Source organism: Chelmon rostratus, chromosome 17, assembly GCF_017976325.1.
Source record: "Chelmon rostratus isolate fCheRos1 chromosome 17, fCheRos1.pri, whole genome shotgun sequence".
Classification (NCBI taxonomy): Eukaryota; Metazoa; Chordata; class Actinopteri; order Chaetodontiformes; family Chaetodontidae; genus Chelmon; species Chelmon rostratus.
Window position 1 is genome coordinate 21,650,365 of NC_055674.1, and position 17,947 is coordinate 21,668,311.

Genomic DNA, 17,947 nt, shown 5'->3' on the forward strand with positions numbered 1-17,947 from the left:
TCTTAAGATCATTAGTAAGCCTTTATCCACCAGCTGCTTTCATCAGGAACACTTCAACACACCTCAGCGCCTTTCAGTGCCTATACTTGAAGTGACACTTAGAGTCAGTGATTCAGCAACTCTCATTTAACATCTCACAAACAAATTTCGGCCCATTTTTATTGTCTCAAAAGCTTCAAACAATTAATAGTTTGAGAAATTTTAAGGGTGTCCATGGAAGTTTCCCAGCTGAAGCAGGCTCCCTGTAAATTTCTGTCAGAACCTTTTCTGGTTTATTGATATATTCTGGCCGAGGCTTTTAACATGCTATTGTTCACTCTGATATGGGGTGTGTAAATCTATTTCAATTTAAATATATTCAAATATATTTCAGCTTTGTATCATACCATTTTATGTGTCTATGATATTATTCTAGATGCAACATTTACATAAGAAATCTTGCTCTCCTGGTGGTGGCCTCACTATAGAAATTTAAACTTCTACAGCGTCTGGTAAGTTGTAAACCTCAAGAAAGCGTTACCAAGCCAAGAGTGTTCAACATCAGTTCGTTTGTTTTGTTCAGGTTGCACATATCACGAATACAGCACTACTGCCCATGCATGCAAGTGCTACTCGCGGCCGCCATCTTTGCCTTCCTCCCTCCGTGCCCCCGTGTTATTGTTCCTGTGTTTCCTGCTCGGAACTAATCTCCTCAAAGTGAAAGTATCTGGTCCTGCACAACAACAAGAGACTGGTTCCTTTGTCCATCTGGCCTCAGTCCACCTTCCCATGACAGTTAGCTTACTCTAAAATAAACAATGTAGAGTCGGTTAAAGCTGACTCTGTTTATCTCTATATTATTGCACTTCTTCAATATAACGTGGTAAAACTCAACTTCATCCATAGCAGCTTTTTTTTTTAAAGAGAAACATAATTCGTTACAAATGTAAGCTGTTATGTAATTATATTAGTAAGATATTTAGCATAAAGCAACAGACCTGACATGCGAACTACAAGGTTGAGCTACTTCAGTTTTTTCTTTTTCTGTTTGTCCTTGTAATTAATGGATATGACGCTTTTATTCTGAAGGACCGGCGTCGGAAGTGTTTGGCTGCCGTTGCTGGTAGCGCAAACCTTTCTGTTTCCTCGTTCTTCACAGCTTGTTTCCTCAGTGGTGTCTCTGTTAAATTCAGTGAAATGTCATTGACTGTGGATGGAAACAAACCTCCCCTGCGAAGGAAACGAGAGGACGGAGAGGACAGTGATGATGTCGGCGTGAAGAGGGACAAACCTGAAGCCAGTCGGTACTGTGCTGCCTCTCACTTACAGCCACTATCTCACATGTCAGTAGTAGCTTGAACTCCAGTTTACAGTAGCACCAGGTGCCAACTTATATAAAAATTTGAAATGTTGACCTAGTCTAAGTCTTTGCAAGGGGTAGCTACTTATTGAATTAACTTACTGTTAACTGCGACTGGTTTAAGTTTCAAAAAGAATAGGTCACTAGCTGCATTAACCCTTAATGGTTCCTCTCCAAGGTAAGCTGAAGGGACCCGAGAGATGGTAATTAGTCATCTATAAAGCATTATTTAATGATTTGTTTAGTCATATTTTACATATCATATTATTTTATTAATATATTGGTGGCAGAATTCCTGTGTGAATGAAATGTATGTGTAGCTGGGGAATTTATGGCAGATTATCATACTGCCATACTACATTTCCCATAAAGCATCTTGGTAGTATCTGCCTGATAAGTACCCACATCTTTTTAAAACTTCACACTTCCATTTAACACAGGCTATACCACAAGCCTTCTGCTATACATTTGACTGTCCGAGCCTAAACTGAGATAACCCTGATGACGTCATAATGACATCATCAAGGTCATGTTCTCAGACTTTACAAACCTCAGACAATATACTGACTGATTAGTACTCACAGAAACTGAACTTGTATACAAATCGATGCTCAACCGAATGCATGAGTCTCACCTCGCCACCTTGAACTTTCGCCAGGCTCGAGTCTTGTTTGGATCAGCCAATGGATTCAGGCAGTGTCCATGAAGTCATCAAGTACGCGCCCTCACCGCTACCAGGTAGCTTTTTTTCACAGCAGTTCAACCTGAGCTGCGGTTAATGTCTGGGAACCGCAGCACCAGAACCTTCTCACCCTAACCCTCATGCTCCTTTAAAAGTGATGTTTCATGTGCTCTGCCTCTCAGCCAGCCATTACGATGCAGACACCACCGAGCCAATCAGCTGTGGCCTCCAAACTTTGGAGGAGCTGTTGTCGTGGAAACGAAGCGAGGCAAACCCCTTTAATGTGGCGGCGGTCCCTCTGGCACCTCGAGAGCCTCCTCTGGCCAACTGTTTACGTCGGACCTTGGTGTCTCATGACATGATGGGCGGCTACCTGGATGACAGGTATGGATGCATGTTAAGAGCTCTATGTGTGAGTTCTGGTCTATTGATGGAACAAAGGATGGCTGCCTCTTCTCTCCACTGTTACACTCCCTGACCTTGAAATGGCAGCCAGTCCACCACATGTCGGCTGCAGGGATTCTTTCCTATTTAGACACAAGAGCATCAGATAGCTCACTGATCAAGTCATAAGGTCTGACTCACGCTCAGTGTTCCAGCTCATCCTGATGGTGCTGGGTGGGGTTGAGGTCAGAGGTCTGTGCAGGCCAGCCAAGTGCTCCCACACCAGACTGGGAAATCCATTTGTTTATGGCTCTTTATGGCCTTGTGCACAGAGGCGTTGTCAATGTGCAGCCAGTGGCAGGAGGCCAGACTACCTGCACATGACTCATCATAGGTCCGGACCACCTTTGAATTTGGATTAACATGAAGGAACAAAATAAATTACCACCACAAGGCAAAATACAACCAGCAGTGCAAACTGCAAATACTACAGTTTGGGTTGTAAGCTGTTTTTTTCCGGATCTTGCTTCAAGATTTCTCTAGTTTGGGTCCATAATTGTCATTCATTTCTCATGGAGGTTACTGTTTTCTTGTCATTGCGGTTACCTTGTACCTGCCATGTCCTGCTTTCTTTTTATGACAAGGTTCGTCCAGGGGACAAACGCAGAGGCTCCATATGCCTTCTACCACTGGCAGTACATTGACATTTTTAACTACTTCACACACAAGCTGGTGACTATTCCTCCTGCCGTGTGGACCAATGCTGCACATAAACATGGAGTCATCGTTCTTGGTGAGTAAAAAAGGCTGGATATAAGGTAACTAAAACCACTGCAGACATTGAGTATTTGATTTGAGATGGCACAGCACAGACTCAGACTTCCTGCCTTCACGTCTGCCCTCAAGTATAAAATCTCCAGCTGTGTTTGTCCTGCTTTCCAGGGACTTTCATCACGGAGTGGACCGACGGGGCCGCCGTGTGCGAGGCCTTCCTGAAAGATGAGGAGTCGTACCGGGCGGTGGCTGATAAACTCGTCCAGATCAGCCACTGTTACGGCTTCGATGGCTGGCTCATTAACATCGAGAATGTCCTCAGTGTGAGTAGCAGCTTTATGCTGGCCCTCACCACGACACTCAGTGCTTACAGCATGTTAGCAGTTTTGTAGTGGCCCTCTCTTTAACATCTTGACCTTTGCGATGCTGACAGTAGTGTGTAGCGTCCTGTGTGGTCCTCTGCTTGCAGGAGGTTGCGGTGAAGAACACACCTTTGTTCCTGCGCTACCTGACGGACCAGATGCACGAGCGAGTGTCCGGCAGCCTGGTGCTGTGGTACGACAGCGTGATCGAGAGCGGACAGCTGCAGTGGCAAAATGAGCTCAACCAGTCCAACAGGTTTATGGTCGAAAAACTCCAAAATTAGTAACACAGAATGTGTCCATTTAGACGACCAAGACGATTCGAGCAATTTGTCAGTTCACTAACAACTTACCCGTCCGACACTTAATCTCCGACTCTCCATAACAGGATGTTTTTTGACGCTTGCGATGGTTTATTCACCAACTACAACTGGACCGAGCAGAGCCTGGAGTGGATGAACGACTACAGCGGAGCGCAAGGCCGCCAGGCTGACATCTACATCGGGGTGGACGTGTTCGCCCGCGGCAAGGTGGTGGGAGGAATGTTCGAAACAAATAAGGTACACACCGTGGAGCGTGCGTGTCTGCTCATGAGCCAGTGTTATTCATCATCGGGTCGCTGACAGTAAACACCTTCTTGTTTTGCTTGTCTACAGGCGCTGGAAATCATCCGGAGGCACAACTTCTCCACCGCCATCTTTGCTCCGGGCTGGGTGTACGAGGCCCACGGCGATAAGGCCGAGTTCCGCAAGAATCAGGACAGGTGAGATCAACGCAGTGTTAACACCAACGTGAAAACACATGTTAACCATTAACTCAGAGAGCAGAAGAAGACACCAGTGCATGTTAGAGATGTTTTTAAACATCGCTCTGTCCTGTCTGCAGGTTCTGGGCTCTTCTGTCAGACTACCTTTACGTCCATCGGACAGCCTCACCCCTCCCCTTCATCTCCTCCTTCTGCCAGGGCTTTGGGAAGGCTTTCTACTCCAGAGGACAGGTACTGAAGTCATCTATGCACCCGCGGACACCACATACTTGAATAATCACATCATCATCATAGATCAGTGCAGGCTGATTTCTTTTTATATTTCAATTTAAATTCTTCTACGGGGAGAGGAGCGCTTGATTATTTGTATTTTGAGCATTGTTCCGCTATTGCAGCGCACTTCTTCCTGTTGATAAAATCATCAGGTTTGTGGCAGATTGACGTCACACCAGAAACAGACGCGGTTATGAGACATCTATTCTCAGCACCAACAATTTGAGAAAAGCATCCAAACCTGTTTGTTCCTGTGCTTCCACCTGTGCACCGTGTGCTCCAAGCACCAAAAATACCAACGAGAAATTCAAGGTCAGGAAAATACCAAGCTGTCAAACTGTGCCGGTTGTAGCACTGCAGCGAAAATAGCACCAGGGAGGTCCTAATTTACCCAGAATACACTGTAGATTAGTGCTACATAAGACAGTCAGCACACAGCAGATTTTTCAGCTTTGTGCCAGCCATGAACTTAAGGTCTGTATACAGTGTGCGATTTTAATGGCTTTTTTATGGCTGCAGTCTTGTCTTGTGTGTGTGTGTGCAGCGTGAGACGAGCAGGGGCTGGTTCAACCTGACCGCCCAGGAGATCCAGCCTTTGTACTACCGTGTGGCGCTGGAGGGCCAGGGCTGGCTGAGGAGCCGCGGCTGCCCGGAGGACGCCTGGAATGGAGGCTCCTCTCTGCTGCTGGATGGACTGATCCCCGCCACGCACACGTCTCCCGTTTGTGCCAAGTGTGTGTGTTTGCTGTTCAGCCTCACTTTATTTTCAAGCGGGAGACTAAAAGCATCTTTGCCACCACTACCTTCCCAATCACACAAGTCCCACAGCTCATGCACAGTGTGCCTGTTGTTTCTTCATGTTCTTATCTCTCAGGATCTTCTCCCTCAATGTACCCCTGGCATCCAAGACTCTGGTGACCCTCATCTACAAGCCATGTTCTGGGATCTCAGTGTCCCTGGATCTGAAGACTGCAGACGCCAGTCTTTGCACACACATGAACGTCCAGGACGTCACACGTGAGTTTCTCTCAATCCATCCATTATTCATACCCGCTATCCTTTGCCAGAGGACTGGAGCCTCTCCCAGCTGCAACAATTTTATAATGATTATTTTATGTAAGTCAAGTTTCAAAGTGTTTTACATTCAATCTAAGAACAGTAATTAATGTATGAAAAGACACAAATTGTAGATGATATAAATTAAAAGTGAACTTGCTACCATCATCCTTGAAACTGTGAAGCACAAATTGTAGATGAGATCAAGCCGTGGTTACGTGCTCTCTCCTCACGGACTGCCTCTCCCTGTTTTTATAAGCCGTTCATGAGTGATTGCGGGTTGTTTTTACAAGAAACAGCCATAGGAACAGAATTGTTGTGCAACGAACAGGTGATTTAAAAGAACTTGTCACATTCACAATTTATTTCCCGTCGTTTGAATTAGTGGTCTGGGGCCCAGTTTTCCACCGAGTCCAGGTTTTCTATGAGTGCTCCTACGAACGCTCTTTTATTTTTAACACACATTTCCTAAAGCGGCACTTACGGGTCAGTGCACACCCGCAGTGCTCAGAGCTTCTTAACATGTGCTCTCTGTGGTGCTGAAGAGTGTGCTGAACACACTTTAAAGTCACTCGGCAGCCTGTTAGTTGTGCTGCACATTAAAAATGCATAAATCCCAAAGCGCAAGTCTTGTAAACGACATAATAGAAGCATGTTATATTTGCGATCGATCAAAACTTAATGTGCAGTAAACACTCTTCAGCTCTCAGCTTGTTGCCTTTTATAATTTATGTGACCGTCAGACGTGAAGGCAGGTGAGTCAGTGTGAGAGAGTAGACTTTGGCCCTTTAGCTGCTGCGTGAGTCAGACATTTACTGAACTTAAGCTGACATCAAGTTTCGTGAAAATACACCATCAACTGTAAATCTCATTCCGCTCATTTTACATCAAATGTTATTGAACAAGCATCAGTGGCAATGATGAGAGTAAAGATTTAAAACTGAACGGAAACTGTTAACTAATGTAAACCTGCAGGTTCCATAATAATAATAATAATAGCATGTAGGCTGTATCTAAATTAATTATTGGCCTGTGACAATTCACTACTCCAGCAGCAGCCTCGGGGTCTCACTGCAGCTCGCTGTCCAGTGCAACATCCTCCATTACTACACCTGAAACAGTAAAATGACCTAGAATGGTCATCATCTAAGTCAGGGGTCGGCAACCTTTACCACTCAAAGAGCCATTTGGACACGTTTCCCACAGTAAAGAAAACACTGGGAGCCACAAAACCCCTTTGACATGTCAAATAAAATAACGCTGCTTATACCATGGTCTGGGTGAATACTCGATTCTGATTGGCTGCAGGGTGTCCGTTAAAAAGTTCTTCTTATTACTTCGCCGAAGCAACCTGAATGGACGATGCCTCCGCGTCGTCCATTCATTTCTGATAATGGACACCTCGTCGGGCATTATCCCTTATATATAAGGCTTTTTTGCCTTTACACTATGTACAAACAAACGATAATGTGCTGCGTTAATGAAATCACTGAACGACTGCAGAGAAAACGCTTTCAACCTGAATAATAAAAGGACTATTTCACTGAACAATGAAAAATATGAATATATGCTAAATAATAGGCAATTAAAATATTAATCAAACGTGGTTAATGTGATTTCTGCTCCTGAACCTCAGCGCAGAGCGTCTGCACATCAGCGCTGTGCACCTTCATCTTTATACAGGATCGTAAACTGTCATCTGTGAGGCGTGCACGATTTGTTTAAAAACGAACGAACTAAAATAAAATACATTTTAATTAAATGCTCATTAATTATTTTAAAGAGCCGCATCAGAGGGATGAAAGAGCTGGTTGCCGACCCCTGATCTAAGTCATGTACCACGTTGCTTTGTCAGAACACTTTCTGGCATCTAACTTCACGTAAAAACCATCCCCTCTTTCCGTCACAGTACAGGTCTGCAGCGATGCTGCTTTGACGGCTGTGTGAATATTTTCTCACTTTCAGGGATCCTAACACAAACGGGGACACTGAAAATGTGTTATGTTCATGTCTGCTTGAGGGGAATTGAGGGGAACAGGGTAGCTTTATAAAGGGAGTTGTTTATGCTAATGATCACATCTCATGAACATGCGCATACTCGTGAGCAGACTGAAATGAGTGATTTACACTGAGTTTATGTAGTTTTGCCAAATTCAACTTTGAACATGTGTGCAAGCAAACCTCACAGACATCAGTCAGAGAGGTTTATGATAATGCTCTTGCATGAAGTCTAATGTATTTTTGGAATATCCAACCTCTTTTGAGCCTCAGGTGTGTCTCACTCAGGGATATTAGCTTTCAGGATTGGTTGATACTCAGTAGGACCCCAGTGCTGATCGGTTGTAGATTTTTATGTTGACGTCCAGGGTTCGATGTTAACTCATTCCTGGGTGTTTCCGCAGTTACCAGTGTGTCTCCTGTCATACTGGATGAGGGCCACCAGCTTGTGAGCCAGTTCTCTCAGCTGTGTGGCGACATGAATCCAGATGGTTGGATTGTCAGGTAAGGCACTCTCACAGCCACGTTATGGGACACCAGTATGAAGCAGTCTAAATCCCTGCTCTCTCTCCTTCTGCACCCTTCATGTCACTGTGTGCAGATGTTCGCAGTTGGAGCTTCACGGCTGTGCCCTCAGAGAAGTTTGTCTCAGCATCCGGCGGGATGGGGAGCCTCAGGACACACCTTTCAGCTGCAGGGTGGGAGAAATCATGGTGAGAGCGTGGGTGCCAGTTGTGTTCAGTGTGTTGTCTGTGCAGTTAAGTACACACACACTTATATATTTTAGTATATTGGTACATTTCATTGGTATACTTTATTGTTTACTGTTTATAAATATAACACAAGTTAAACACAAGTAATGAGAATTCCTCCCTTTTCCCCCGCTCTCCCTCCTTAAAGCTCCTGGATGTAGCCAGTCTGCAGGTCCCCCCTGCGAAGGTTCAGGGCTTGTGCATTTATGACGTGGTGTGGCTGCATGGTGCCGGTACCTCGCCAGAGTCCACCTCCCCCTGCCTGCACCTCAACGCCACTCTGCGCTGGGACTACCCGACCGAGCTCGTCCGCCACTTCAGGGTGTACTGGCGCCGGCTGAGAGGACCTGATCCCCGCATCCCGCCAGGTCAGCTGGTTGTTGTGGGCCGGGCGTATTCTAATCTTTTTAGAGTGACGGAGCTGAGAGTGGCGGAGCCGCCCGGCCTGATGGAGCTGGTGGTGGAGCCAGTGATCAGGAAGGGCTTCCCTGTCCCAGAGAGCCACTGGGGAAGAAGAAGCCTCAGCTACACAAAGGACTTTAAACGATGACCTCACACAAGTGTCATCAAACTGCTTCTACTTGACTTTTTAATAAATGGTGCTGCAATGAAGTCTTCATGTTAGGGAATGTAACATGTAACATTCTATTTGCTTATGTTTATGCATGGTTCATTAGTGCTTGAGAGAGGCTGAAATATGAGTAATGTATCAGGAGTCAGAGGAAGACAGTCCTGATGGCTGATCATCTGTGTAAGCAGATTTATATTGATTTAGCAAGCACTAATGTATGAAGTACAAATATACCTGTTTCCTTTTTCTCATTCAAATCAGCGTATGTGGATTTGGTTTATCTCTCATGTGGTATTAATCTTTATGAACCACAAATATGCTTTGTAACCTGTATGTTAAATATGTATTCAACACAAAACATATTAGATGACGTCAGACAACATTGCACTAAGTCACATTGTCCACAATGTTCATGTTTATTACCAGAGTACATTTTGGTCTTTGTTGATTTAAGTTCAGCAAGAAAACAGCTGCAACTGAAGGATAATTCTTCTCAAAGTGTTTTTGAAATTGAAATATGATGACCCCAGCTAACCTGCCACATCATCATTATACAATAAACTGCAACATGTGATCATCGGGAGTTCATTTCTGATGAGTCAGCCCATACTCACAGTATTCCCCCAGTCCACATCCAGTTCACACACTTCAGCTTAACAAGGACAAAGCAGGTGCACCATGGTAGATGGACTGAACACTTGTTGCATGTCTTTATTTGTATTTTGATCAATTTGTCTACATTTGTTTAACCGTTTATATTAAAATGTGTGTTGGTCAATCAACCAAAAAGGTGCAATCGTGAATGCAATAAGACAATAAGTCTGTCAGACCATGTCGGCTGTAGAGAGCTGTTCTGGATGACTTCTTTAGACGGGTCAGTGCTCGTTATACACACAGTGATTGGAGCTACACTTGGGATGTCGGTTGCCCAGTTGGACCACCACCACAACCAGTGGACTGTCTGCCAAAGATGACTTCTAGTCCCACCATGAGGTTGGCATGTTAAGTTTCATTGTACTGGTATTCAAAGTCCCCTGAGGATGAATCCTGTGGACTTCATCTAGCATCACAAATCCAGTAGGATGTCCTGATATCTACCAAATGACCTGGCACAACATTTGCTACACACACTCAACTTCATCACAAGTCCACTGCCATGCCAGCAGCCCTGCAGAGCTCACAATGCCACAGACGCAGAGTTGCTAGTGTGGCTGTAGACTAATCACGTGTCTGGCTCAACTCTACCGTGCCATAAAGGCAGTTCATTTCGTGACACAACAAGTCATCAGATTGGTTACCTTTGTACCACGTCATAAATCCAACATTCATCCAAGCACGGCACTAAACATTCTAGACTGATAGAAAAACATTATGGAGTGAGAACAAGAAGAAGCATCTGTGAACTGTTTGAGACTGTACCAGAGAAGAAGCCAGGACAGCATTTACAAAAAAAGAAAAATGTCTTTATTGTTGTTCTGGCTGAAATTTAGTCAAGTCATTGCTGTGTTAGAAGAGAGCCAAGATTCTTGATTTGGTTTAGCAGGAATATAAAAAGTCATGCGATTGCTATGATTGTCAGTGCCATTCAGCTGCTATCAGAGAGGGGGCGTGTCAGTCCTGCTGGGTGATCATCTTCAGCATCTGCAGGGCCATAGGTCCCTGGTCTGAGGGAATCTGACGACAGACAAAAAGAAATTCAACTTTTTCATTCTGTAACTGTTTTTCTAACTTCATTTCATGCTTTCAGTGGAGTGCCAGCTACTCACTGCCAGCTATCCTCACAGTCGGGCTGTGATACTGCTGCTTTTCTGGAGAGGTAGCCTGTGCTAGATGAGCTGTTGGCTGCAATGTCTTGAGAAGCGAACAGCTTGTGTCCCATAGAGAATAACTAGGGGCAAACTTTGCTTTAAGACGAGCTGCTTTTGGTGGGCCAACAAAGCCTACTAAGTAATTTTACTTTTACTTTGGATTTGCCCTGGCAAAGAGTGCTAACACCCCCTCTATCATCAAGCCTTTAAGTCATTCTACCCAGCCAAACTCAATGTAAACCTATCTATAAGTGGTGATGCAACACCTCCCAAAAGATTTTTTTCTTCTTATTTTAAATCGTGCTTGTTAGCCATAATTGTCTTATTCTTGGACAGTGGTGGCCAATTAGCATTAGGAGAAAACAATATTTTTCCCCAAATCATCAGTGTGAAATTAACCTTTAAAAAAGGGCCAGTGTGTGGGATTTAGTGGCATCTAGTGGTGGGGTTGCAGACTGCAACCAGCTGAACACCCCCCTCACCCTCCCTTTCCAAGTGTGCAAGAGAGCCAACAGCAGCCTTGAAACTTGCATAAAACGGCGTGGCGTGACGTGGCCTTGCAGCATGGCAGATTCTGTGGGAGAGGAGCTGCTCCCTCCGTACATATAAAGAGCTCATTCTAAGGTAACACACACAACGATTCTAATTTTCAGGTGATTGTACACTGATGAGAACATACTCATAGGTATTTTATTCCGCTTCTGCCAACAGATCCCCCAGAATCCTACACACTGGACCTTTAAAAACACACCAAAGTGACTCATTGTGAAGTGAGTAATAGGAGGAACATTCCTCTACGATAAAAGTGTATATTCAGGTTTTTTTCTACCGCTGTCAGTGGACTGGTTTGTCTTTTTTTTTTCCTGTTGTGCCATGTTCGATTTCATGAATGCAAAATGAGCGTGTCCATCTGAGTATGTTTCCATCACAGCCGGATGGACCTGGAGTCAATTGACACCCCTGACTACTGCAGAGTCAAGGACTGCTGACTCTCCCTTTTTCCAACGAAGGCAAAAGCCAGATGTTAGTGGGTGTCGGCAGGCTTGTATTCAAGTCTTAAAGGGGTTTGTGATTCTAGATCGTGGCATTTTTACAAGCTACATCAGCCAACGTCTTACCATGTGACCGGCTTTGAGGATCCAATAGAAGGCAAAGTTCTTATAAGTCTTGTAGAAAGCGCCAGTAATGCCCGGGGAGGTGGGGTCATCCAGGGCGGTCCACCTCATCTTGTTGAATCCAGACAGTCCCTCCCACTTCAGCCGCTTCACCCACAGCTCCTGACCTGAGACAGGAAGTAGAAATCAGTGTGGCACAGCTCTTTTCCATCAGGATTCAATATGTGACCACATATGCACCAGTTCCTGGGCCAGACTCCACTGCTGCTGCAGCTGAACAGACAGTAATGCACTGAGCAGGTTACCCATGGTGTCCACTATGAGATCCAGCTGGCCATTGTACACCGTGACATTGACTCCAGCGGTCAGCAGCTGGTCGACTATATCCACCACCGGTCTCATAAAGTCTCCCGCCATGTAGCTGAACACTTCCTCTGCCTGGCCTGGACACACAGACAGACAGGAGCGACAAACAGACATGAAAGAGGAGGAGAAAACAATGGAACCATGTGTACAACGGTAGGAAATATTGTTTCAAGAAAGTAAGTCAAAATGAAGGGACACAAAGTCCACTGTCGAGGTGCAGTACCTCCCCAGGTGACATTCTGAGGGATGATGCCCAGTTTCTTCCTGATTGGTCCATTCATCAGCTGGCTCAGCGATTGGCTGTGGAGGGGACGAATGTGGCGGCGTGTCTGCAGAGCTGGTGGGAAAAAAAAAAAAAAAAAAAAAAAACGAGAGAAAACCTCTTAAAACGATTCGAGCTGTTTTTCAAATGCGAGTGCATGCGACCACTTGGCTCAGCGTCTTACAGATGAAGTCCTCTCCTGCTGACGCGGTGAGCTTCTCCTCGTTGTCCTGGGTGAGGATGTTGTAGAAGTTGACTCCATTGGTGTTCTGACATGAAAAAAAACGCGACTACATCAAACCACATGATCCCTGCGTGCAAACGAGGTTGTAATGATGGGAATAAAAACAAATTTTAAAAATTACAAAAGGGATACATCAACATTTTGGGAAACGCCCTCTTTTTTGCCAAGTATTAGAAGAGAAGATACCATGCCATGGCTGTAAATATGAAGCTGGAGCCATCTATTTCCTGATACACCCTGTATGTAAAAAGTGGACCTGACAGCCTCAAACAGTGAAGTGTGGATCCTCCTGTGTCGCACCGACCTGCTCCACCACGGTCTCAGTCACGGACCACAGCTCCGTGGCTTTCGTGAACTGCTGCTGCTCCACAGCCTTCTTCACCGCCTCCGCCGCACTGCTGACGTCCGCCAGGCCGTAGTCATCCAGCAGCGACTGCACAGCAGAGGAGCCGCGGTCAGGTGGAAATTCAACAGAGCGGCCGGACAACAGAGTCTGACTTTCACTGGACACGTGCTCGTTGCTTGTTACTCACTGTGGTGTAGAGGTACGGTCCCCACGTCATGACAGAGTCTGTGGACGAAGCAGAAGTCTCACAGTGAGAAGCTGATTTCTCCAAAGAGCTGCGTCTCTAAAAGAGGCTCTGATCGATGTATGCAACTGTCTTCCTGTTGATCTGTGATTGGCTGTTAGAAGTACTAACCTAAATGAACTCCTGTTGAGAAAGTCACATAACTCCCTTCAAAAATGTGCCGTTTTAATTTTCTTTTGCTGGGAGCAGGTATCACACACCTTATTCAGCTTGGTCGATAACATATTCATCATTGTTAGAATTTCCCAAGAAAATTCGGCATTAATATAACAAATCAAGCTCACAACATTTCAGAGAACACCCAGCCTCAAAATGCAATTCCTCATGTTTGAGCTGTTGTGTTATGTAGCTACCTGAGGCTTACTGTCAGACAAATCTGTGGTGAATGTGTCACCCATTCCAACAGCCGATATACTCGTTTAATGAGAAGTGTTTTCCTAGATGAACAAATCCACTGAATAAATCGAAGTAACTGGTTTAGAAGGCGGAGAGCTACAGTAAATTTAACTTGTGCTGATGCTTTGCAGACATATTTAATCGCTAAAAATCCCTGTTTGAAGGCTTAGCCATCGTGCATCATGCTGTGAGTGGAGTTTTGGAGTTCCAACATGTAAATGTGCAGCACAAACTTGCACAAAGGTTGTGTTATAGATGTAAAGACTGACTGATACTGACCCAGCGGGGAAATCCAGGAGTCCCCAAGTGCCACACCAGCAAAGTTGCATTTCACTGTCCCTTGTGCTATGGCCTGGACGGACAAGAGACACAAATCACAAAAAAAAGGTTATTAAAATAATAAAAGACAGCATTATTCTAGCATTATATATATATATATATATATATATTCTCCAATTTCTTTTTACATTTTTCAGTAGGAACCATGAACATCCATTCCAAAGTACACCAGAGCCCTCAGTACAGTTACTGTGAATGAATGGCTGGTTTCTGCAGCTTTACCGTACATGTACACTGTCTCAATCTTAGATCAGCCTCTGCTGACTGTAAGTAAATAAATCCCACACAACTAAAATGATTATCTCTATAACCCACAACAAAACTTTATTACTCCTGCTTCTCGAGAAAAACTTGCTGACTTGCGAGCAGCCCATTAAACTGTCACGTATCTTTGCCTACTCATCCATCATGTGACAGTTCCTTGGCACGGGGGCTTTCTTGTATCAGTGAGCTCAAATGGACCTGAAGGAGATGAAACATTCTGCTCACCTTGGTGAGTTCCAGAGAGATGGCAGCTGCCATCTTCCCTCCATACGACTCAGAGAAGATGTAGAAGGGGATGCTCTGCAGAGAGTAACGTCACCATCAGCTCATACAGATCACTGGCATGCAGACTTTTTGCACCCAGCATTTCAATTAAGAATTCACATTTTAAAAATACGTTAGTTTTTCATCCTCATATATAAGGGAACACATTTGTCCAACTATAGCTACTTGTATTGTTCTCAGTTTGTCCTCCGTTTATACTGATGGCAGGACACCTGCTGCAAAATCATTTTTAAATGAGTCAAACATACAGCTCGTAATGCTTTCCACTGCTCTGGTGTTTGCTGCTTCAAATAACAATCAAATCAAATAAAAAAAATGTAATGTAGTTAGCAACCGTCTGGCAGCCGAGCCAGGCTGTTGGTGGTTGGCCTACATTTGCTAACAATTGCACAATAAACTGCTTTCCTACATTTTCTTGAACATAATTTGTACTTTTTCCAGCCATCACACCAGGAGTAATACTGAGAATACTGAGCATGTTAGGACTATTCAATCTCTTGAGTACACTTTCAAGATTGAGCACCTTAGGTGTGTTACACCAGGGAATAATTAAATGAATCCGGCCTCAACCACAGCCAATCTTTTGGACTCCTGTTTGTTTGTAGAGTAGGATAATATCATGCTTCAGTGATGTGAACCGGACCGCGGTGAGCATCCAGCTGTCATACCTGGAACTCAGCCTTCTCTGTGAAGAAGTGCTGGAGCAGCACCAGCATGTCTGAGGCCACCGTGGCCACATCAGTGGCAAAGGCGTCCGGCCTGTCAGTGTAGCTGAAGCCGGTGCCCACGGGGTTGTCGACAAACAGCACGCTGGCTGCCTGGACCTGAAAGAGCCGACACACACGCACACGTTAACCTGTGTTCCCTTATTTCAACAGACCCCAGCACTGTTTCAATACAACGCCATCCTCCAGTTACAACACAAACAGTGCGCAGATTTCAAGAATCAATGCAGGAAATTACTCAACCACAGTGAATCAGAGTCTTTTTCTGATCACTAACCAGGTTGTTGAACAACAGGTCAATCGCCGTAAAACTCTGAATGCAGCCTCTTACCCAGCTCGTCTTTCTGGGTTGTAGGTCTGTTTTCAAAGGTCCAATCTCCTCAAAGTTTCCAAAGCCACTTCCTGATCCTCCTGGTCCCCCCTGAAGACACAAGGACAAACATCCTCACCGTGCTCCACCGTTAAGAGCAGAAAGCCATTTATGTATTTAATGAGCTATTACGCATCTGCAATGCAATATTACACAAAGCCATATTAGAGCTAATCTTTTCCTGAGGTGGCGGGGTTATTTTAAACTCTTGCAGGGCTGGTTCCCTCAGTAAAAAAAAAGTGCAGTTCCTCCTCTGCAGCTGAAAATAGAAGCAACACCTCTGTTACTAATGCAGTCACACCACCAAAGGCTTTTCTTTAGTCATCTGGGGGTTTTGAACCAGCCACCTTCCAACTGTGGCCCAGCTGGTTTAAGCAGACCGTGTCAAGGTTTTGGAGTGTCTTAGCTTCAGTTCACTGCAACCACTGTGTGACTGCCAGCCATTACTGGAGGCATGCCAGCGTCTCTCTCTTCTCCAACCTTTTGCGGCAGACATTGATTTGCATACTTCTTCAGTATGAAAATCATGTTGCAGAGACTGAAAACCTGCTTCAGTTAGTGTTTTAGTAGTTTGGGGATCTTGTGACAAATAAAAAGAGGAACTAAAAAAAAAATCCAGACAGCAGAACATGAGATATGAGAGATCTTTCACCAGGCACCGAAAAACAGTCTGTTCTCCAGAACGCAGCTTAAAAGCATCTTGTGTTACACCGTTAAGCTCAATGTGCGCGATCTGTAACGCAAGCTTTGTTATAAACTTGTTCTCTCTAATCCCAAGCTGAGATACCCTGATGATGTCACCAGGGTTATTCCCCAGAGCCACAGAGCACACTGTACTGTTTTCAGTGGGTGCCACGGCCCCATGACTAATAAACTGATCTTAATGTGTAAAAATCAGTGGCGTGCCTTCTACAGCTGCGTTACCACACAACAACAATGCAGCTGAGAATTACCTCCAGCAAGTCACAGGGGTCAGTCTCTGCAAACTACACCATGCAGAAACACTGGTGTGGACCTTGGAGCTTTGAGTGGTCAGTAGAAATGAATGGAACTGTCCTACCTGCAGCCACATGACGAGAGGCAGGTCCTTGTACTCCGCAGACTGGCTGTCCGCATAGTACAGCCACCAGAACATGTGGGCTCCGTCTCTCACGTCCACATAGCCCCAGGCTTCTTTAGCCGCCAGGGGACTGGGGAGCCCTGCACGGGATCATAACCCGGTGTTCAGTTACTGCGATCCGCACAGACCAGTTCAACTAAATCAAACATTAAAAGCACTTCAGGCGCATGAAGCTAATGAGCAGCGAATCATCGTTACTTTCGTTTGCAGCCAGCCGAGACAACACGAAACCAGGATTTACGTCTGAGTGCAGCTGGCTTGAAACATCACATTTAAGCGACGGTAAAAGCACAATAACAAGAGCAGAAATCATACCTTTATTCACGATAACGGTGAGGATGAAGAACAAACCGCAGGCTGCTGCTGCTGCCCGGCCCATTGTTGAGGCGTGAGTTCGTGGACGGAGGGGCTCCGCACTGCTTTAACGCCACAAGACGTCACATGACCCCCCCCCCCCAGGTCAGCTGACCGGCCCCGTGTCTTGTTTTTTGTTTTTTTGTTTTTTCCATTAGTTTAGTTTCAGATTTTACCTCCCAATGTGATATGAAAGTTAAAAAAAATCTAGCCAAAGTATATAAAGTAAAAGATGAATTCAAACAAATAATAAATAAAGAGTGGATTTAAAGAAATGACAAATGTTTTAAAACAGATTTGGGGGCTCTGGTTATCATCCTCCTTGTATCTATTCCGGGGGGGGGGGGTGTCACTGTGTGTCCAATTTGTCCAATTAATTTAGGACAAGGTTTTCATACACATTCAACATGCCCTTTGACCTCTGGAGGTTTAAGTTTTCAGAAACAATATATTTTTTCAAGGGAAAGCGGGGAAAAATCTGCTTCGTTATATCTATAAAAACCCGACACTCTGAATTTTCTCCTCAAGTTAACGACCGAAAAAATAGATTTAAACGAGTAAAGGTAGTTATTAGACTCAACATGTTGTTGTGTTCCTCTTAGCTCCGTCGCACGTCTGCATTAGCGTGTAATAACCGCCTCCACGCCAGCAGAGGTCAGTGTTATGAAACTGATGGCCCTAATCAGACCTCAAGCTTCATGTTAAACATTGGTCCTTCAAAATAATGGCCCAAAAGGACAAAATGTAGATTT

The 17,947-nt window shown here is 44.8% G+C and overlaps 2 protein-coding genes across 2 annotated transcripts; one reads left to right on the plus strand and one right to left on the minus strand.

The window, feature by feature from the left end:
* Positions 1-1,133: 1,133 nt before the first annotated feature.
* engase (endo-beta-N-acetylglucosaminidase) lies at positions 1,134-9,735 on the plus strand. Its single transcript, XM_041957116.1, has 14 exons — positions 1,134-1,283; positions 1,998-2,077; positions 2,204-2,405; positions 3,050-3,198; positions 3,348-3,502; positions 3,649-3,797; positions 3,930-4,101; positions 4,198-4,304; positions 4,427-4,538; positions 5,125-5,312; positions 5,455-5,597; positions 8,039-8,138; positions 8,236-8,347; positions 8,535-9,735. The coding sequence occupies exons 1-14, from the start codon at positions 1,177-1,179 to the stop codon at positions 8,934-8,936; spliced, it is 2,178 nt and encodes a 725-aa protein (XP_041813050.1). The 5' UTR covers positions 1,134-1,176; the 3' UTR covers positions 8,937-9,735.
* Positions 9,736-10,398: 663 nt separating this feature from the next.
* On the minus strand, positions 10,399-17,282 carry scpep1 (serine carboxypeptidase 1). Its single transcript, XM_041957117.1, has 13 exons — positions 17,157-17,282; positions 16,782-16,921; positions 15,683-15,772; positions 15,295-15,450; positions 14,567-14,641; positions 14,018-14,090; positions 13,286-13,323; positions 13,057-13,185; positions 12,693-12,777; positions 12,470-12,583; positions 12,186-12,323; positions 11,884-12,047; positions 10,399-10,631 (listed from the first exon to the last, which is right to left on the minus strand). Exons 1-13 carry the CDS (start codon positions 17,218-17,220, stop codon positions 10,569-10,571), a joined length of 1,329 nt encoding a protein of 442 aa, XP_041813051.1. The 5' UTR covers positions 17,221-17,282; the 3' UTR covers positions 10,399-10,568.
* Between the last annotated feature and the right edge of the window lie 665 nt (positions 17,283-17,947).